Source organism: Myxine glutinosa, chromosome 2, assembly GCF_964187855.1.
Source record: "Myxine glutinosa chromosome 2, kmMyxGlut1.1, whole genome shotgun sequence".
Lineage (NCBI taxonomy): Eukaryota > Metazoa > Chordata > Myxini > Myxiniformes > Myxinidae > Myxine > Myxine glutinosa.
The window spans coordinates 35,157,903-35,180,012 of NC_136262.1; the positions used below are offsets into that span (position 1 = coordinate 35,157,903).

Below are 22,110 nucleotides of genomic sequence, written 5' to 3' on the forward strand. Positions count from 1 at the left end.
AAAAAAATCTACAGGCGGAGGTGCTCATATGGTAAAATTTTGTGTCAATCGGACCAACGGTTGCTTAGAAAATGAATTTTAAAAATGCAGCACATACGCCACATGTTCGCACGTATGCAGCCGAATGCCACCCCTGCTTTTTGCTTCGCGGGCGCAGGGTAAATATAGTGAATGGCATGAAATATAGTGAGCTATTTGTTCAAAATACCATGTTTTGTATTTTGAATAACCTGGATTATGCAGATGTAAATGACAAAGTAAACGCAATTTTTGCACTAAATATTTGAAAATTCATTTCGTTGGAAAGCCAACGCCTTTGTTAACGGTGCCTTTGTTGATCCTTCTATCCAGGTGTGGATGCCAAGGCGGTTGGACTTGGAGCTTCGAACAACCTCTGCACCGTGAATCAGCCAGAAGGACACAAAGGTACTGCAACTATAGTACACCAACATGCCCACCTGGTGCATGCTCGGTCACCACATTCCCTTTGGGCTCATGTATGAATTATGTATCGATACACGGTTGATTGTTTTCTAAACGGGCATCGTGATTGCAGTGGAATGTTTATTAGTGGCCAAATAATTTTAGCTAACAGCATTGAGAATGCTGTCGACGCAAGAAGGCACCCGTGCATCTGTCTTTCGAGTTACTGTGGGTCGAGCTTGCGGGGCCTGTTAAATCTAGACCCAGATTAGCAATATTGCTTGTTTCCATGGATGGCACCACGGAGCAATTTATTTATCGTCTCTTAATTATTAATTCGAGATGAATTGTCAATGTTCCAAGGTATAAATAAATTATCGGAATCAATCAGCTGTTTCAAATGCAATGTAATTGGTAACGCGGGATTAGTGTATGCTCATCTGTCACGTTGATTATCATTTTGCTGCTCTATTGGATCGTTGCCATCAGCAAAACTGTCAACACTTGCACAACCCTCCCCCACCCCCCCTCGTGTAATAAATAAATCTGCACCAACCCCTTTCCACCATGCATAAGCACCAGGCATCTCTCTTGTGCAATCGGTATTTTTCTGTCTTTATATTGGTTTGTCTTTTTGTCTTTATATTTGTTTTGTATATATCGTATATATCGTATATATCGGTATCGTATATATCGGTATCGTATATATCGGTATTTATTTATATTTTGTATATATCGGTATTTTGTTTGTTTCTCTTTATATTGGTATATTAATATTGGTTTGTCTGCGGTTCCCATCTGAGCACTGCCATCTGTCTGGTGTTAACTGGTGATGTTGAGATACCAGATTCAAATTGAATGTACTGAGTTGAGTTGTCCGTGGTTTCCTGGTGTCCTCGTAATTCAAGTACACAGTACCCTGATATCTCCTATTGTCCTTGTCCTGCATGTAATAATATAATTTATATACGACCTTCTCCACGAGTCGTTGACACTTTATAGAAAAGAAATGCAGACCATACTCCCTCCCTGTATCGCTTGCAATGGTTTATTACCCTCGCCAGAGGAGAGGGTATTGCATTTGAGTCCGTTTGTCTGTTTGTCCGCACAGAATAAATAGGATTTTCTCTGCAACCGTTGGTCCGATTGACAGGAAATTTTCACCATAGGTGCAACTCCAACTGTAGAATTTTTTAATGATAATTATGACGTCATCGGTCACGTGGTTCGGCCGCCATCTTGGAAAAACGGAAAAACTTTGCACCTCTATATCTCCGAAAGTGCTGAATAGAAAAAATTGAGACATGGCTCATTGTAAAGAACTCTCCATGGGGAATAAAATATGTTAATGATGATGTCATAGGTTCCTCCATTATGACGTCATAATTCGACAAGTACAAAACTTCATCCAATCAAGATGAAATTTCTTGAGTGCCATGTTGGCATAAAGTGGTGGAGGAAAAAAAAAAAAATGATGACGTCATCGGTCACGTGGTTCGGCCGCCATCTTGGAAATACCGAAAAACTTTGCACCTCTATATCTACGAAAGTGCTGAATAGAAAAAATTGAGACATAGCTCATTGTAAAGAACTCTCCATGGGGAATAAAATATGTTAATGATGATGTCATATGTGCCTCCATTATGACGTCATAATTCGACAAGTACAAAACTTCATCCGATCAAGATGAAATTTCTTGAGCATAATCTCGGAATAAATTAGTTTATAAAACAAATAATGATGACGTCATTGGTCATGTGGTTCGGCCGCCATATTCGTTTTAACACAAAAGCCTTAAAAACCACTGAAAATACATCCTGGGGAGGGTTTGCAATCTCTGATTGCTCTTTTTCTTGTTGTTTGTTGCAAAAGCACTTTGTCTCCCCATTTCTTTCCTGTGTAATAAACTCCACTTCAATTTTTCATTGGTAATGTGCTTTCTATTATTTCATTTTTTTGGTCATAGGGAATATAGCTTTGTTTTGATAAAAATGCATGTAAAGTCTGGGTTTTATTGAATTTTATGATGTATACATATAAAGCGTGCCAGCCTGTATGTACAGAATGTTTCTGTTGCATCGTGAGCAGGCAGCGTGAAGGTGCTGTCATGGAACGATCGTTACGAGAAGCTCACAAGTAGCGATGAGACTGGTTTCACCATTGTCTGGATGCTGCACAATGGTACGAGCATTCATATTATGTGGGGAAAAGCTGCAGGCTGTGTTTGTGCTGAGAATGGTACAGGGTGTTGGGACTTTGGTGTTTGGAAGTCACAGCTGTTGATTTTACATTTGATTTTGCGAAAATCTTTCATGCCATGTCGACCAGCTTGAATGATTACCTTTGCCACCCAAGGTGATTGATGGTTATGTTTTCATCCTTGTTTGTTACTTGCAAAATCGAAGGTTTTTCAAGTATTTTGGTCGGTTGTGTTTGTTATTCTGTCTGTTTGTTTGTTTGTTTGTTACTTGGCAACATTTTTTTATGCCTCTGCCGACGAAGTCGCCGGAGGCATTATGTTTTCAGGTTGTCCGTCCGGCTGTCCATCCGTCCGTGATAGGTTTTCGTTACCGTGATAACTTGAGAACGGCTAAAGGGATCTTAGTCAAACTTGGCGCAGGTATGTATAATGAGGTACAGATGAACTGATTCGATTTTGGGGTCACGAGGGCAAAGGGCAAAGGTCAAAGGTAATGTTAGGTAGAAATACTGTTACTACGATAACATGTGAACCAGTGATGGGATTCTGACCAAATTTGGTACACTTATGTAGAATGGTGTAAAAATGAACTGATTAGATTTCGGGGTCAAGAGGTCAAAGGTCAAATCTGTAATAGGTTTATAACTTGTGACTGCCTGAAGTGATCTAATTCAAACTTGGTACAGGTATGTATAATGTTGTAAAGATTAAGCGATTATATTTTGGGGTGATAGGTCAAAGGTCAAAGTCTGTAATAGGTCTATAACTTGAGAATGTCTGAAGTGATCCAATTCAAACTTGGTGCAGGTATGTATGATATTGTAAAGATTAAGTGATTAGATTTTTGGGTCAAAGGTCAAATATGTAATAGGTCTATAACTTGAAAATGGCTGAAGTGATCTAATTCAAACTTGGCACAGGTATGTATGATGATGTAAAAATTAACTGATTAGAGTTTGGGTTCAAGAGGTCAAAGGTTAAAGGCCAACGTCTGTAATCGGTCTATAACTTGAGACTGGCTAAAGGGATCTAATTCAAACTTGGTACAGGTATGTATAATGACGTAAAGATAAACTGATTAGATTTTGGGGGACCCGAGGTCAAAGGCCAAAGGTCAGAGGTCATGTCAGTTAAAAATATGAGAACTTGTGAACAGCTGAAGGGTTTTAAATTAAAACTTGGTACAGGTATGTATAATGACGTAAACATGAACTGATTACATTTTGGGGTCAATAGGTCAGAGGTCATGTCAGGTAAAAATGTGCTAACTTGGGCACAGCTGAATTGATTTAAATCAAACTTGATACAAGTATTATAATGATGTAATAATGTGGGCGGAGGCATATCAGTCAACGTGGTGACGTCAAAGAGTGCTGTTCTAGTTTTGACAAGTACAGCAATACCCCGTTTTACGCCATTTTGACCTATGTCAAATCCGACTTTACGCCACTCTTCTAGAGTAAATTTCATACGCGTACGCTATAATTTCATACGCTATACGTACGCGTAGCTGCTGGTTCTCATTCAAAACAAAGGCGACGCCATATGCATTTTGTCCTGTGCTGTGGTCGCGTGCTTGCTTTGCCTTTCGCTGTTATTTTTGTGATTATTCCTTTACTGTGTAAAGGTTCCTTTACTGTGTAAAACAACCAACGCAACGTGGCAACGGCGAAACATGACGACGATGCCGGCTCGGACGACCGTCCGTGGCAGACGTCACGTCACCGTGCAGAGTGTGCAATGTCCGTGACGAGGTCAGGCCCCAGGGCCCATGGCCCATGTGAAATGAACGACCGTGTCATGCCTCGAGCCGGGGTGCCTCGTCGGGCACCTCGCCGGCATCCGGCGTCGACGAACTGATCGACGTGTGCATGTGCACATGTGCATGGATTTGTAAATGCCTGCCTGTACGTCGTCGTTTCTGCGTATATCGCATCGTCCAAAAAAAAAGAACCACGCAACTTCGACCGCTCGAGGAAAGACGGGGCACGCCTACGACTCAGAGGCGAGCGTCGATCCCCGGGGCGGCCGGGTTCATGGAACCCTGAGCTCGTTCGTTCGTCACAGACGACACGACACGACCACCGGTAAAACTGCTCGTACACGTTGGGTAAAGCACGCCGTGGTGAAGCGGGCCACGGAGCCACTCAGCACACAAGCCCGCTCACGGTCGACACGTCCGTGCCGGTCACCCCGTTCGAGGAGAAGACCCGACCGATAGAAAACAAGGAAGGACTCCCGACGGGGAGCGGCAAAGATTCAGGGCGAAGCCACAGCCTCCTTCAGTTATTTACTCTAGTTTTTTGGTGTTTGTCTTCATTTTAAGGCATTTTAAAGACATTACGCCCGGTTTACGTCAAAAACCGAGTTACGTCACGACTTATGGAACCAATTAATGACGTAGGCCGGGGTATTGCTGTATGTTGATCACCCCGGTTTGTGTGTGTTTGTGTGTTTGTTTGTCTGTCCGCTCACTTATACTTGCCTACAGGTCACAATTTTAAACTGATCTTCACGAAACTTCACCAAATGGTAGAGTTTGTGGTCCGACAGAATCCTATTTATTTATTTACGTCAAAAGGTCAACATAGGCCAAAGGTCAACCACTTTTCTTCAAATTTCTAAAATACTCAATTTTCATCCAATTGACTTGAAATTTGAATAGGATTTACATATCAGCGAACTGAATTTAACCAACAACTATTTTTGAGATCAACATAGGCCAAAATGTCAACAACCTTTTCTAATTTCTAAAATCCTCAGTTTTCATCCGATTGACTTGAAATTTGAATAGGATTTTTATATCAGTGAACTGAATTCAATCACCAACTATTTTGGAGATCAAAATAGGCCAAAGGGTCAACATATGCCAATTTTCTAAAATTGTCTAATTTCATCTGATTAACTTAATTTGAAGACTATTTGCATATCAGGTCACATAATTCAACCACTAATTATTTGTGAGGTCAAAAGGATGCTCTACCGAGTGCCATTCTACTTTGTTCTCTTTTGCCGTGTCACTCTATGAGTGATTTTTCGTCTGTCTGTTTGTTTGTCACTCGCTTACAGGTCACAAATGCAAACCGATCATCATTAAACTTCACCAAGTTGTAGAAGTCGTCACAATTGAGAAGCCTATTGATTTTGAGGTCAAAGGTCATCTGGGGGTCAAAATTCTAAAATCGCCATTTTTCATCCGATTGACCCAAGCTTTAATTAAGATCGTCAATTTTAGTCTTAATGAAATTGACAATTTAATTTATCCATGGCAACCTTTTTGGGGGGGGGAGGGGGAGGGGGAAGGGTGGATTTTGCAGGTATCGTGCTCTGCATGACGTCTTCTTGTTTGTTTGTCTGTGAGCAGAATATCTCAAAACGTTATGGATGGATTCGGATGAAACTCGGTGGACAGGTTATGTGTGTGACAAGGACTAATTGATTTGATTTTGGTGAAGATCCGGATCTGGATACGAGAATATTTTTTAATTTTAAAAATGATTTTCAGCATTAAGAGATACACTACATGGCTAAAAGTATGCGGACACCCCATCTAATTGGTGGATTCAGCTGTTTCAGCCACACCCATTGCTGACAGGTATATATAATTATCAAGCACACAGCCATGCAATCTTCATAGACAAACATTGGCAGTAGAATATGCCGTAATGAAGAGCTCAGTGACTTTCAACATGGCACCGTCATAAGATGCCACCTTTCCAACAAGTCTGTTCATCAAATTTCTGCCCTGCTAGAGCTGCTCCGGTCAACTGTAAATGCTGTTATTGTGAAGTGGAAACATCTAGGAGCAACAACAGCTCAGCCGCGAAGTAGTGGGCCACACAATCTCACAGAACGGGACCGCCGAGTGCTGTAGTGCGTAGCGCGTAAAAATCGTCTGTCCTTGGTTGCAACTCACTACCAAGTTCCAAACTGCCCCTGGAAGCAATGTCAGTACAACAACTGTTCGTCGGGAGCTTTATGAAATGGGTTTCCATGGCCGTGCAAGCCTAAGATCCCCATGCGCAATGCCAAGCGTCGGCTGGAGTGGTGTAAAGCTCGCTGCCATTGGACCTTGGACCAGTGGAAACGCGTTCTCTGGAGTGATGAATCACGCTTCACCATCTGGCAGTCTGATGGACGAATCTGGGTTTGGCAGATGCCAGGAGAATGCTATCTGCCCAAATGCATAGTGCAACTGTAAAGTTTGGTGGAGGAGCAATAATGGTCTGAGGCTGTTTTTCATGGTTTGGGTTCGGCCCATTAGTTCCAGTGAAGGGAAATCTTACCGCTACAGCATACAATGACATTCTAGACGATTGTGTGCTTCAAACTTTGTGGCAACAGTTTGTGGAAGGCCCTTTTTCTGTTTCAGCATGACAATGCCCCCATGCACAAAGTGAAGTCCATACAGAAATGGTTAGTTGAGGTCGGTGTGGAAGAACTTGACTGGCCTGCACAGAGCCCTGACCTCAACCCCATCGAACACCTTTGGGATGAATTGGAATGCTGACTGCTAGCCAGGCCTAATCGCCCAACATCAGTGCCCAACCTCACTAATGCTCTTGTGGCTGAATCGAAGCAGATCCCCGCAGCAATGTTCCATCATCTAGTGGAAAGCCTTCCCAGAAGAGTGGAGGCTGTTATAGCAGCAAAGGGGGGTGCCAACTCCATATTTATGCCCATTATTTTGGAATGACATATTCGAGCACATTCGGGTATGATGTTCGGATGTCGACATATTTATGGCCATGTAGTGTATGGTCCCAAATGATATTGTTGCGGATATGGGATTTGGCCTCCATCCATATCCGCTTGTAAATATCCCCCTATTTCCCCAATACTCCCCAACTATCCCCAATCCCCCATTCCCTAGTCCCATTGTCTGTAAACAACACTCTGTAGAACCGACCTTCCCCTTTTTCCCCCATTAAATGTCGTGCCCAGGTTCACCGCATCTCACGTAGACAACTATAGGACCTCTTGCTAGTTATTCTTAGTCTATGTCAGTTAAGGACTCGTTTCCATTAATTCTGACTCTTCGTTGCACCAGAATGTGATTGTATGGCACCAGTAGTGAGTTTAGGACCTCCCCATACCTCCTCCCATCTTCCTCATGAAACTACAACAACAACAACAACTACAACAACAGCGCGCGGGGAGTGTGCGTCCTCACTCCGGCTTGGTTAGCCGCCATTGCCCATGTGCTCGACGGGGTTACCAAATAGGGGCTCCCTGTCAGCTCCTCGTCAAGGGCGGAGCCCGGTAACCCCCCGCACCCAATAAGAAGCGGCGGGCCGATTCCATCTGGGGCGGAGCTAACGAGCCGAGGGCGTGTCACTCCCCGCTGGATATACGCAGCCACTTACCGGACGTGACGTCAGATGCGCCCCCAGCTTGAAGAGAACCAGACGCCACCTCCAGCGCGACGATACCTCCCTGCATCTTTTGGACCGCGCTAACCTGTCCCTGAGCCAAGGTGCACCTTGTGCTGTCCATCGACTACCTGCCCTTCCTTGCCATCAATCCCTGTGTGAGTCAGTCTTGTCCTGTTTATCTGTGGTCTGTCGGGGCTACTATAAGACCGTGATTAAGTGCCCACCTTCCTATGCTGTCCCTCTTGTCCTTGTAATCTAAACGTTCCGCATACAAATATTATAACCTCCTCCGGAGGTCTTGAGAACTGTACCCCTGGTGTCGTGTCATTTAACCCAGCCGTTGTGTCCTTTCCTTAATTGATTTAGCATAGCGCGATTTGGCCAACGTTCGAGTGGAATCGGGTAAACTGTGCAGACGCGGTCATACCAAACCGCTCGGTAAACTAACATCCAAAACCGCGTCTGTAACAATATATAGCATGATATTTCAGAGTTGTGGATGGGTTATGACAAAATTTGATGGATGAGTTGGGTAGGTGACAAAACCAAGCTGATTAGATTTTGGTTCAGGTCCGGATGCAGATCCGGCCTATTAGTGGGATACAAAGCGTAAGCTGTTCAGCTTGGCGGAGGTATGCGCACTACTGAGTGTCCACTAACTAATGCTAGAAGACAGGATGCACAGTTTTTTGGCCATCTGATGGATAGTCCTGCGATGTGAATGCAACAGACCTTGTGCTTTGGTCTTAACACCAGAGATGCAAGTAATATTGAGTGTTTTAGATTCTTTGAAAGTGTTTTAGACATTAGGAAAACTTCTGTTACCATGCTAATTTGAGAACCAGTAATGGGATTTTGACCAAACTTGGTATAAGTATATATTATGAGGAAAAGATGAACTGATTAGATTTCAGCATTAAAGGTCAAAGGTCAGCAGTCATGTCAGGTAAAAAAGTGATACTTGAGAGCAGCTAAAGGGATTTAAATCAAATTTGGTACAGCTATGTATAATGATGTAATAAAGTGGGTGGAGGCATCGTCAAATGAAAAAAAAATCGCGACGTCAAAGAGTGCCGTTCTAGGTTTTTACTGTCCTTCCTTTTCACTAAAACCATTGACTTTAAATGCCTCAACTTCAAACATTTTCATCGTTTTAGGCCAATGGCTCGAGGAAATGGTCAATCGGCACAGCGGCTCTGTGGTGGGCGGTATGTGCTGGAACTCTGATGGGCAGAAAATCTGCATTGTCTATGAAGACGGTACCATCATCGTTGGTTCTGTGGATGGTGAGATGCTTTCCTGATGGGAATGGAAGTTTTTTTCTGCACAGATAGATTAGGAATGCTCAATTACCTGTTATTTTTCCCACATTTCACGATTCATAATAAGAATCCAATTTGATGATTTAAAATATATATATTGATCGGGCAACCAATTGAGCAGTTTTAAGGTAAGCTGGGGTAACTTTGACACCACTTTATCCTGAAAGCTGATTTGAGAGAAAGATTACAGAAAATAACAACTTTGAATCAACACTGGATAGATTGGGACTTGTTCTCTTTTTTGTGGTTATGAACAAAGACAATGTCCATTTATTGTATACAGCCATGAAGAGGGACAAAAATGTGCAACCTGTTAACATTACTCCAAAGCCTTGGGGTAATTTTGACATATGCTGTGGTAACATTGTCACCCACAATTTAATGGAGTAAATGTGAACAAATTTCACCACAACTGATGAAATACACATGGAGCATTGAACTACAATATCGTTTGAATACAATGGTGCTCGACAGTTGAGCAAACACAAGGGACATGTATATATGTAACAATTAACAAACGGTGTCAGGAATGGTTACCTAGTTTTTAATGCTACTGTGGAGGTATCTATGCATGTATATATGTATATATGTATATATATGTAATGTACATCATCATTTATATATGTAATGTACATGTATATATGTAACAATTAACAAACAGCAATTAACAAACTGTGTCCGGAATGGTTACCTAGTTTTTAATGCTTCTGTGGAGGTATATATGCATGCATAGATAACCCCAGTCCGCAGGCTATATTGTCCTAACGATAATGCAGTGCTTCGGGTCTAAAATACTCTTTGTCTAACGTTTTTAATCCCCCCCTCCCCCCCCCCCCCCCCCCCCACAAAAAAAACAAAAAACAAAAAAAAACATTTATTTTCCTTTCTCCACGTGTGCTGTTGTCTCAACGTGTACTTCTGTCCACGTGTGCTGTTCGCCCCGCCCCCATTATCTCCTTGCCATCCATCTTTTGCCCTGTTCACGTGACTCGTGGTTGTCCCTCTCGGCCCCCTCCCCGTTGGTATTTTGTGAATATAAGATTGTTCTTCACGGTTCTGTTTAAATATTATTTAAATATTGTTGTGGTTTTGGGAATAAAGGCAACCCCCCTATAGTTAGTTGCACCACAACATGTAGCCTCGCTTAGTCAGTTATTTCTTATTAAATGTGAAGTATAGTCTCCTTCCCAGTGTTAGTATGTGTTGAGGCAGGTAGAGTAAGGGTAGGCCTCATTGGAGCCTGGAAATGCCATGTCATGGACCTAGCGCAAGGCTAACAGGCCCGAGGGAGGAGCTGGAGGGCGTGGCTGGTAAGCAGCGAACAGCCAATGGGAGCTAAAGGGGAGTGGCCAATAACGGCGGCCAATGAGAGCTAAGGGGAGTGGCCAAGAACGGCGGCCAATGAGAGCTAAGGGGAGTGACTAATGAGGGGCTGTCATGACACGTGACCCCCCGGCGGCCAGTGGATGCCCGTGGAACATTCTGGTGGGACTCCGGGGGATATAAAACCCGGCCCGGACCCCCGAACTCTCTCTCTCTGGCCCAACGATCTCCCTGCCTGGACTCCCTGATATAGACATTCTGTCCCGGGATTCTGAACGATCTCTCTGGCCCGACGATCTCCCTGCCTGGACTCCCTGATATAGACTCTCTGTCCCGGGATTCTGAACGTGCTCTCTGCCCTGACGACCTCTGCCTGGACTCCCTGCACATGCGCTTTGCCTCGCTGGCTTTGGGACACGCTGCGTGGATTCCCGTTCGTGCACGGCTGAGATCGACGTCTCTGCCGCGAACATCCTCGGGGGGGAAACACCCAACAAGCCATCCAGGCGAACTGCACCAAGCGGCCGTGCTTTGTGCGCGTACCCCTCTTCCTCCCCTTCCCTGAACGAGTCTGAAGGCCCTTGTCTGGGAAACGTAAGTAAGGTTGTTTAGGTTCTCCTCTGTGTCCCTTTTCTATCACCATTGTACTTTTGTGAATACATCCTGTGGTTTGTTTCCAACTTGGCCGTTTTCGTCCCTTCACCATTGGCCTCGCATTGCACGAGTTAAAACCGCTCGATCGGGTTCATAGTGATTAACGGCATGAGTTATGCGACGCACAAACCGCTCGGACATACCATACCCGCGTGACTCGTGTGAGGTTCAGCCCCCGTTCTTGCGGCAGCGTGTGTTGAAGGTACTCGGGTTGTGACCGGAAACCCTTCCACACGTTAGCTGTGGGTTTGGCGGCTGGAATTGCCCAGCAATCTGTCGTCCACGAGTGTAGCGTGGGGGCGGCCTCGTGGACTCAAAGCTCGAGGGGGAGCAGGGCTTAACCCCCCCTCAGTACATTGACGAGTTCGAGATCCGCAACAATATGTTTAAACTTTCCCCTGCAGTGTTTTATTCAGTGGTGTATTACAACACGCTGTTTTTCTTCCTATTTAAAAGGCTTTTTTCAATTTCCTCTCCAACTCATTCCATTTCAAAAAAATATTCAATCTCTTATGATTCTTTCTCACTACATGCTCTAAATTCTCATTCATTCCACCCCTCCTCCATCGTTCTTAAACGGATCGTGAACTTGAAAATCACAACAAACCCAATTTGTTAGAAATGTTCATCTTTCATTAATCATCCACTTTCTAAACTCCCCCCTTGCCCCTCCCCGACAAATCTCCCCCCTTGCCCCTCCCCGACAAATCTCCCCCCTTGCCCCTCCACTCCTAAACTCCCCCCTTGCCCCTCCCCTCCTAAACTCCCCTCACCCCTCCCCTTCAAAACTCCCCCCCAAGCCCTCCCCTTCAAATCTCCCCCCATACCATTCCTCTCCAATTCTCCCTCCTCCCCCCTCATCCTCAAAGCCACCTCCTCCCCACTTTGTCTTCCTTCTATCTCATACCTCCACCTCCCCCAACCTTCTACTTTCCACTGCCCAACTTCAAACAACCCCTCACTGTGCCTCATCCCATCACCATCAAACCTTTTGTCCTCCTCATCCTTCCCTTTCATGTAACTCTTCTGTAATCTCTGACACACTATCAACTGCTCTCCCTACCTCCCCCTCTCATCCTTCAACTTACCCTACCCCTCCCCTCCTCTGTCCTGTACCCCCTCTCTCTCCCCCTCTCTCTTCATTAACGGTATGGACCTCAAACATCCGGGGCCTTCGCTCAAACCTGACTGATCTCTCCATACAGGTTGCTTCTGACAATCCAGACTTGATCTGCTAAACAGAAACTTTCCTCCTTCAAGATGTCTCTGATTCCTTAATATCTCGTCCTGGTTACTCCCTCCTCCGGTATGATACATCTGAGCCTCGTCCTGGTGGTGGGGTTGCTATCTTTATAAAAAAACTCTCTTCCTCACTCTCCTTGCACTGCCCTCTCTCCACCTCACCCCCAGGAGTACCTCTGGCTACGGCTTCCACTCCGCTCCCACCTTTTGTTCCTATGTGTTCTGTACCATACTCCAAACAGTGATGACTCCATTTACATTTCACTGTCTGACAACATGGACCAACTTCTATCCACTCATCCCAACTCTCTCTTCCTCATATGTGGCGACTTCAACTGTCATCATGCCAGCTGGCTGGGTGTGGGTTCCTCTCTCACCAGTCATGGCACCTCAGCAAAGGACTTCTGTGACTCACTGGGATAGACACAATCTGTCAATTTCCTGACCCGGATCTCAGCCAATGGAGTATCTTCTCTTCTCGACTTGGTTATGACAAACTTCCCTGCTGCGCTTCTTCTGCTCCAATCGGTTCTTCTGATCATGTGCTTGTTAAAGTGGACATCTCTCTGGCCATTCGCAGAGAGCCTCCTCAGCGCCGACGAGTCTGGCATTTCACTCAGGCCGACTGGCACGGTCTTCAAGCAGCCATCAATCATCTGGACTGGTCTCCCATCTCTACTGCCTCTGACATCAATTCTTCCTGGGAATTCTTCCAAAGCAAACTGCTCTCTCTTATGCACAGATTTATCCCATCTCGTCTTCAGTTGGCTTACCCTTCCTCCCGTCCATGGTACACTGAATCTTGTGGTGAGGAAGTTGCCCTGAAACAACTTGCCTTTGCCTCTTGGAAGGCTAATCCAACTGAAGGCAATCTCAGTTCCTTCCACCAAGCTCAGAACAATTGTGTGTCTACCCTCAGGAGTGCCAGGAAGCACTATCTCTCCACACTCAAGAATGAACTCTCAAACCTGTCTCCTTCCTCCAAATCCTGGTGGCGTCTGGTAAAATGCGTTTCTGGTGTTTGTTCCCCCTCCATCCCCTCCCTTACCTCAAATGGCTACACATTTGAAACCGCACGTCATAAAGCCGAATGCCTCAACTCTGTGTTTGCCTCAAAATCTTGTGTCCCAAACCAATCTCTCTCTGTTCCCACCTTACCCAGTCGAACCCAACTGCTCCTGGACTCTGTGTCCTTCTCTCCTGACAAGGTGGAGAAGTTTTTGTCAAACCTCGACTCTGATTCTGCAACTGGACCAGACGGCATCAGCCCACGGGTCCTAAAATCCTGTTCTGCCCCTCCATCTCACCTCTCTCTGTTCTTTTCACCCTCTCTTTTGCTCAAGGTCATCTGCCAGCATTTTGGAAATCAGCAAACATTACCGCTTTACACAAAAAAGGTGCTTAAACAGATCCTTGCAACTTCAGACCAATCAGCCTGCTCCCAATAATCAGCAAGGTCATGGAATCCATCATTGCTTCGGATATCAAATCCTTCCTCTTCTCCAATGGCTTGATCGTTGATCATCAATTTGGATTCAGACCAGGTCACTCTACTCTGGACATGCTGCTTCTGCTGTCTCAACAATGGATGGAGGTCCTCAATGCCAAACAGGAAATCAGAGCTGTCTCCCTTGACATATCACGTGTCTTCGATACGGTCTGGCACCCAGCTCTGCTCACCAAACTCTCCTCCTATGGCATCCATGGAAATCTCCACGCATGGCTTGCGGACTTCCTCTCTGGTCGAAGTCAACGTGTGGCCCTGAATGGATTTCTTTCATCTCCCCTTCCTGTTCAGGCTGGAGTTCCCCAAGGCAGTGTTCTGGGCCCTGTGCTTTTCCTGGTCTTTATCAATGATCTCTCCGACTCTCTGGAAAATCCTCTCTATCTCTTTGCTGATGACTCCACTCTCTGCCGCTCCATTCCTCTTCCCTCAGATCGGCAGTCTGCAGCCTCCTCACTCTCTGAAGACCTGGACAAAATCGCAGACTGGTCAAACAAGTGGAACATGTCTTTCAATCCTGACAAATCTCACACTCTTACTATGTCTCTCCGAAAAGACCGACTGGACAACCCTCCCATCTACTTTCTCAACAATCCTCTCCAAGACGTTCTGTCGCTCAAGCTTTTGGGTCTCACTATCTCCCCTCACCTGCTCTCAATCCCACTCCTCCCTCCTTCAATCCCACTCCTCCCTCCCTTCAATCCCACTCCTCCCTCCAGGTCTTTAAAACAGCTGTTCACCACTATCTCTTATCTTCCCCCATCGAAAACCTTGATCTTTTCTACCCCTGGTAATTCACGCCAGAGTCCTTGCAGTGTTCATATTGTTGTGGATATGAGAATGGTTTTTTTTTTTTGTTGTTGTAGTGTAAATTGTTGTAAAGATCACCCTTTGTAAATGTCATGATCCTTGTAAATACCTCCGTAGTGTAAAGGTCAAAGGGCGTCTCGGTAGTTATTCCATGAAACACCACATTGCAGGACCCGATAAAACCCTTGTTCAGTAGCTTATATCTTATTATGTGTTTTAGAGTAAGGCCTTGTCTTCCATTAGAATGACACTCCATTGCACCGAGTGAAATAAGAGTAGATTCCCTTCATTCCCATTCCCAAAAACCCCCATGTCCCCTTTCGTCATTGCCAGGCCTCAATTGCCATTGCCAATTACCTCCCCTCCAATTGCCGCCATTGACCACGAGGCAGGGTCGGAGAAGAAGGGCGTGTCTCCACCTCGTCATAGAGGGGAGGAGTGAGCCAGCCCCGAACAACCAACCGAGCACGAGGGGTTTGGTTTGAGAGGGCGGAGGAAGAGCGATCGGGGAGGTTCGCAAAGGTTCAAGGGTGGGGCTATATATAACCCATGAGAGACGCCCCCAAGAGAGATGCTTTTACTGAGACAAGGAGATGAGTCTGAAAAGAGAGGTCCATGACAAGAGCTGAGTTGGTCGTCAGGGGTGGTCAGTGGTTGCGTTGAGTGGTTGCGTTGGTTGCGTTGAGTTGTCGGTGGAGAAAGAGTGGTTGGACAAAAGAAAGAGAGAGGAGAGAACCCGTCACGCCAGACCCCATACCAGCGCGTCGGCTCCGACCGTGATCCGACCCGTGATCCGACCCGTGATCCGACCCGTGATCCCGCGCACACGACAGGATCGGTGGCATCAGCAGCCGTCGAGGTCCAGCCCGACGTCCCGTGCGGGATCAAGCTCCAGCCAGCTCCGTGCCGTCCTCCCCCTCCAGCCACACACCTCCTTCCAGCCAATCCACTCTGCAATTCCCCGTGTGAGTCATCTTTGTTTGTTCTGTCCTGGGTAGTAACTAAGTCTGTATAAGCTAGTAATTTTCACTGTGTCACCTGCGTCTCATGTCCCTGTACATAATCGTGACTGTCCTTTTTGCTTGTGTGTGTAAATAATAAATCCCGTTACTCTTCTGTACGTCTTCTTCCTCTTTGCATTCAGTCGCTTTAGAGTTTTCCAGATTGAGTAGCTGTGGCGCGATACGGCCAACGTTGGGAGTAGTGTAATAATGTTGCTTCTGGGACACCTCCGTTTAACATGGGAAATCCCTATCTAATGTCATTTACCCCCTTGTCTTTTTCAAAAATCATAAACACCTCTATTTCTCCCACCCTCATCTTTATGAACCTTTTGTCTGTAGTACCTATCCTTAATGTTGTTCATTAGACCACTCAAACACTACAAATATTTGTTTTCTCTTATAGACCTATCATCCTTCTTCTACATATCATCTGGCAGATTAATCTTTGACCCACTCAAACATTGACCCATTCACTTCCATATTAATTCTTTCCCTCCCTCATTGCCCCTAAACACCTATATTTCTCTCACCCTGTTCTTTACGAACCTTCTAACCTTTTGACATGTTATCCTTATTCATTAGACCACTTAAACACCTGTGATCCTTCTGACCTCATGGACCTTTTAACCTTTTACTCTTAATATCATCTGGTGAATATAACCCACTCAAACATCGATCCGACAAATATTTGTTTATGCGTGGGAAATAATTTAATTCTCTTGCCACTCTCTTCACCATCTAATATATTAACAAAAAATATGTTTGAGTTTGGTTCTTTATTAAGATATTTTAACTGAGCTAAGATAAAATGGTAAACCTCCCTCAATGTTCTTGTTTGAGCGCCTCCAGTGCCACATACCATTTTTTGGTAAGCTCCGCCCACTTTTTGGTAAACCACGCCCATTTTTTACTAAGCCCCGCCCGCTTTTTGTTAAGCCACGCCCACTTTTTACTAAGCCCCGCCCACTTTTGCTAAGCTCCTCCCACTTTTGCTAAGTCCCACCCACTTTATAAACTCTTCAGCATTGTATCATTTCCAGGTAATACATTACATCATTTTCAGGGAATTTCCATCACATCATTTCCAGTTAAGACACGCCCAGGGAATTTCCACAGGAAGACACACCCAGTCCTTATAAAAGGCACCGACCACACAGGCTTTTTCAAACACGCTTTCTGCTTCACTTGAGAATGGACTACTATGCCGAAATGGAATGGGATAACTTTGCTATTCCATGGAGTCCTACTACCTGTGTAGAACTCAACCTTCAGATTGATGAACTGGACTCGAACCTCTTATCAATGGAGGTAAGTTTGTTTATTTATTTATTTATTTATTTAATTTTTTTTTTTTTTTTTTTTTTTTTTAAGATGAGACTCGTGTAAGAGTTAACAAAGTTTATTTTAATATTCATAGAGCTTGATTTATACAAATAAAAAATATTGTATTAAATTAATACATTGTTATTTTCTTTCACAGGAAATTGTATCTGAGATACGAAATGAAAATTCTGCTTTTAACACAACTTGGGATGAAGTTATTTTTTTGTTTGAAGACATTTTGAACAACCAAGACCCCCAGAACGAGTTCTACCTTGATGACCCAGCCAAAGAGTTATACCTTGGAGATCCACAAAATCCTGAAAAAGAGTTTTACCATGATGATACTTGTTGTGAGTTATCAAAACAAAACCCACTGAACAAGTTCTACCTTGATGAGCCAGAATACAAGTCATACATTGGAGACCCACAAATTTCTGAAAATTGGGAAAGGAGAGTTCTCCCTGATGGTCTGCAGTTATACTATGTGAGACACATCATAGAAACCCTAAAAAATTGGGCAAGGAGAGTTCTCCCTGATGGTCCGCAGTTATACTATGTGAGACACATCATAGAAACCCTAAAAAATTGGGCAAGGAGAGTTCTCCCTGATGGTCCGCAGTTATACTATGTGAGACACATCATAGAAACCCTAAAAAATTGGGCAAGGAGAGTTCTCCCTGATGGTCCGCAGTTATACTATGTGAGACACATCATAGAAACCCTAAAAAATTGGGCAAGGAGAGTTCTCCCTGATGGTCCGCAGTTATACTATGTGAGACACATCATAGAAACCCTAAAAAATTGTGAAATGGGAATTCTCCCTGATGGTCCGCAGTTATACTATGTGAGACACATCATAGAAACCCTAAAAAATTGGGAAAGGGAAGTTTTCCCTGATGGTCCGCAGTTATACTATGTGAGACTTATCACGGAAACCCCCAATATTTCTGAAAATTGTGGTTTTACCTTGGGGACTTGGAAAGATGGTTATATTTTTGGAGACTCGGAATGGGGGTTTTGTTTTGATGACTCGGAATGTGATACCTATCTTGGAGGCTCAACAGGAATGTGGTTATACCTTGGGAACTTGGAATGTTGGTTTTATTTTGGAGACTCTACCTGTGGGGTTCCTCTTGGAGACTCTTTGGATTCTAAAGCAATGAACAATGTTCTTTATTTAATGACGCTTGATTTAAGCAATATCAAGAAAGTTCGAGGAAGAAAATGCTGGAAAATTCTTTCTTCCCATTTCTACTTCTTCAAACTTAAAAGCCTTGAAAGACAGAATTGGAGGAAGAGGAAAAAAAAAAAAAGAAATACGTATTTAAAAAAGAAGAAAAGAAAGATTATGTTAGGGTTTGGGTGGGATTTTGAATGTGAGGGTTAGGGATGGGGTTGGGTTAGGGTTGGGATTTTGAATGTGAGGGTTAGGGTTGGGGTTGGGTTAGGGATGGGGTTGGGTTAGGGATGGGGTTGGGTTAGGGATGGGTTGGGTTAGGGTTGGGATTTTGAATGTGAGGGTTAGGGTTGGGGTTGGGTTAGGGATGGGATTGGGTTAGGGTTGGGATTTTGAATGTGAGGGTTAGGGATGGGTTGGGTTAGGGATGGGGTTGGGTTGGGGATGGGGTTGGGTTAGGGTTGGGGTTGGGTTAGGGATGGGGTTGGGTTAGGGATGGGGTTGGGTTAGGGATGGGGTTGGGTTAGGGATGGGGTTGGGTTAGGGATGGGGTTGGGTTAGGGATGGGTTGGGTTAGGGATGGGTTTGGGTTAGGGATGGGGTTGGGTTAGGGCTTGGGTTGGGTTAGGGTTTGTATATTATTATGACTCACTCGCACATACACACACACACAAAAGTTAAGCCCCAACTAAAAAGTTGTGGGATTCTGTGTTTGGGGTTCACAGATTTAAAAACGTATCCCCATTATACACACACAAAAGTTAAGCCCCAACTAAAAAGTTGTGGGATTCTGTGTTTGGGGTTCACAGATTTAAAAACGTATCCCCATTATACACACACAAAAGTTAAGCCCCAACTAAAAAGTTGTGGGATTCTGTGTTTGGGGTTCACAGATTTAAAAACGTATCCCCATTATACACACACAAAAGTTAAGCCCCAACTAAAAAGTTGTGGGATTCTGTGTTTGGGGTTCACAGATTTAAAAACGTATCCCCATTATACACACACAAAAGTTAAGCCCCAACTAAAAAGTTGTGGGATTCTGTGTTTGGGGTTCACAGATTTAAAAACGTATCCCCATTACATTTTATTTATTTATTTATTATTTTCAAGGGTATTATCTGCTTACTTGTGTTTTTTGTAATTCTTGTGAGTAAAATGAACCCAAGATTTCTTCTCCATTTAAATCATATAATTTGTAGGTCCAAGGGACTGTATCCATTACATCAATGATTTTAAATAATTCACGAGTCCATTTTTGTGTATAACCTTTCTCAAAATGACTTTTCCATTTGTATATTCTTACAATATCACCAACTTTAAACTTGGGCTTTCTCAAATTAATCTCCTTTTCATATTCTAATTTTGTAAATGTTTCTGATGGTTTTGATTGTGTTGATGAATGAACTGTATTATTGTAATTATCTACAATATCCTGAATTAAATACACCCATTTTTGAGAACCGAGTTGTGTGAATTTTTTATATAATTTCTCTTTTAAAGTACGATTAAAACGCTCAATAACAACTGCCTTTCCTTCATTAAAGGTGCTGTATAATTTAATACCCTTCCCCTTAAGAAATTTCATGAATATTTTGTTATAGAACTCTGTTCCCTCATCAGTCCATAACTTCTTTGGTTTCCTTTTATCCCGATCAAATATTAGCTTAAAGGCTAACATTAAAGTATCACCCCTTTTATTTTTTAAAGGGACAACCCAGGCAAATCTACTCCTCAAATCAATAACGGTTAAAGCATACCTGTATCCCCTGTCATTATTCAATTCAATTAAATCAGCGGACCATATGTGGTCAGTGTATTTAGAATAAACCTTCCTTCTTTTAAACTTTGTGATTATAGGTTTGTGTAATTCTTCAGCCAAAAGCTCCTCAGTCTTGATGGCATCATTAGAGCCTAATAGTTTTTTGAGGAATAACCAAGACCAAGTTTCAATTTAGCATTTATCAAATTTCTCACAATAAACCTATCAACTTTCTCTCTCAACGTTGGATTTTGTATCAAAGACAAATTATACAACATTTCGCTGTCGGCTTTATGTTTTTCAGTCAACGTAGTGGTTTTCCCATAAGCAATATCATGCTTCATACACACTTCGTCAACCCTATTTGTAGGTTTAGACCAAGGTTTAGGATTGTCAGCCTCATCTAATCTTTTATCCAAGTTTGTTCCTGGACCACAGAAAGAATACCCTGGAAGGTGTAATTCCCCTGGAATTCCAGTTGTTGTAAATTTACTTCCTGACAGAAACTTTTGTATGTCTCCTCCTCTTTTAGGAGAGATGAATTGGCACTTTTTAGAGCCACATACTTGACATATTCCTTTTTGATAAACTCTATTATTTTTAGCTTTAACATAAGAGATATTTTTAGATTTAGTTTTCTTTTTACATTTGAGACAATAACTGATATTTATTTATCAGAAAAATTCCGACAGAGGATCAAAACCTTTTTGGTTTTCAACATATACATTTCAATCTTTATTTTTAAAACATAAAGAATCCTAAGGAATGCCTTCACTCTCTCCTCCATTTATTTACAAATAAAAACTAACTAAAGTCAATGACACCAACATCATCAATCACATAATCTTTTCCTTCTTCTTCTTCTTCTTCTTCACCACTTTCTCGTTTAAATCTCCTCCCTGAAATTGAAGACATTGACGTTCTTATTTTTGAAACCATTATCTTCATAAGAGTTGTTAATTCTTTAATTTCCTCTTCGGTGCGTTGAGATTGATTTATTTGCTTTAATACACTCAATCTTTTATGAAGCTCACTGATTTCCATCTTTTTATATTTTTCCTCCCTCTCTCTTTGCTCCCTCTCCTCCTCCTCCATTTTCTCCCTCTCCTCCTTCTCCTTTTTCTCCCTTTTCTCCCTTTCCTCCTTCTCCCTTTTCTCCCTTTCCTCCTTCTCCTTTTTCTCCCTCTCCTCCTTCTCCTCCTTTTTCTCCCTCTCCTCCTTCTCCTCCCTCTCCCTTTCCTCCTTCTCCTTTTTCTCTCTTTCCTCCTTCTCTTCTTCAACTCCTTCCTCATCCCTTGCTACCCTTGAGTTTGAACCCCAAAGAATATTATACATATACTCATCTGGATTTTGAGATATTCTTGTATCTATAATTATTTTTCTCATAATAGGATACCAATAAGATTTGTTGACGATTTCTAAAAGAGTTTTATATTTCATAACTTTGAGAAGTTCATTTTTATTTAATATTTTAAACAAGTCTCTATTTGTGGGTTTAACAATATCAGTATAAGGCCAGTTTTTAATGACAAAATTCCCATGTATATGCTCCAAATCATAAGGTATGTAATACCGAGCACCCTTTTCTTGTAGGTATCCTTGAATACAAAAATTATAATTCTCTTGTAGTCTTCTTCCTGCCATTTATGTATCAGAAATATATGTGAGATTAATATTATGACAGGTAATACCACCCCATCTTCCCACTACCAAATCGGTTTGTATTCCTCGGCTTTCTATCCTTATCTCATTACCTTCCTTCTTTGTCATGCGAACCATCGCTATACTATCATATATTTTTATTTTCTTAAAATCACGTATTTGTTGTTTACTAATTGTACTTCCACATAAATCCTTATCTTCACCAAGTGGATAATATTCTTCTTTACGAGACTGATTTAAATCATGTAGGTCTTCTATGTTTATTGAAAAAGACCAATTATACCCTAAATCAGGCATATCATACCCCCATTTATTAATTCGCATATTAA

General features: G+C 43.1%; 1 protein-coding gene across 5 annotated transcripts in view; it reads left to right on the forward strand.

Annotated features, from left to right (window-relative positions):
- The window catches only part of WDR35 (WD repeat domain 35), a 192,075-nt gene that overhangs the window by 44,062 nt on the left and 125,903 nt on the right, over positions 1-22,110 (forward strand). For 3 of the 5 annotated variants that reach the window (XM_068108360.2, XM_068108362.2, XM_078773176.1), the window contains exons 3-5: positions 352-426; positions 2,512-2,604; positions 9,156-9,284. In XM_068108360.2, coding sequence (XP_067964461.2) covers positions 352-426; positions 2,512-2,604; positions 9,156-9,284 — 297 coding nt within the window. The remainder of the gene's footprint in view (positions 1-351; positions 427-2,511; positions 2,605-9,155; positions 9,285-22,110) is intronic. The other 2 variants (XM_078773177.1, XM_068108361.2) reach the window with 1 other exon arrangement.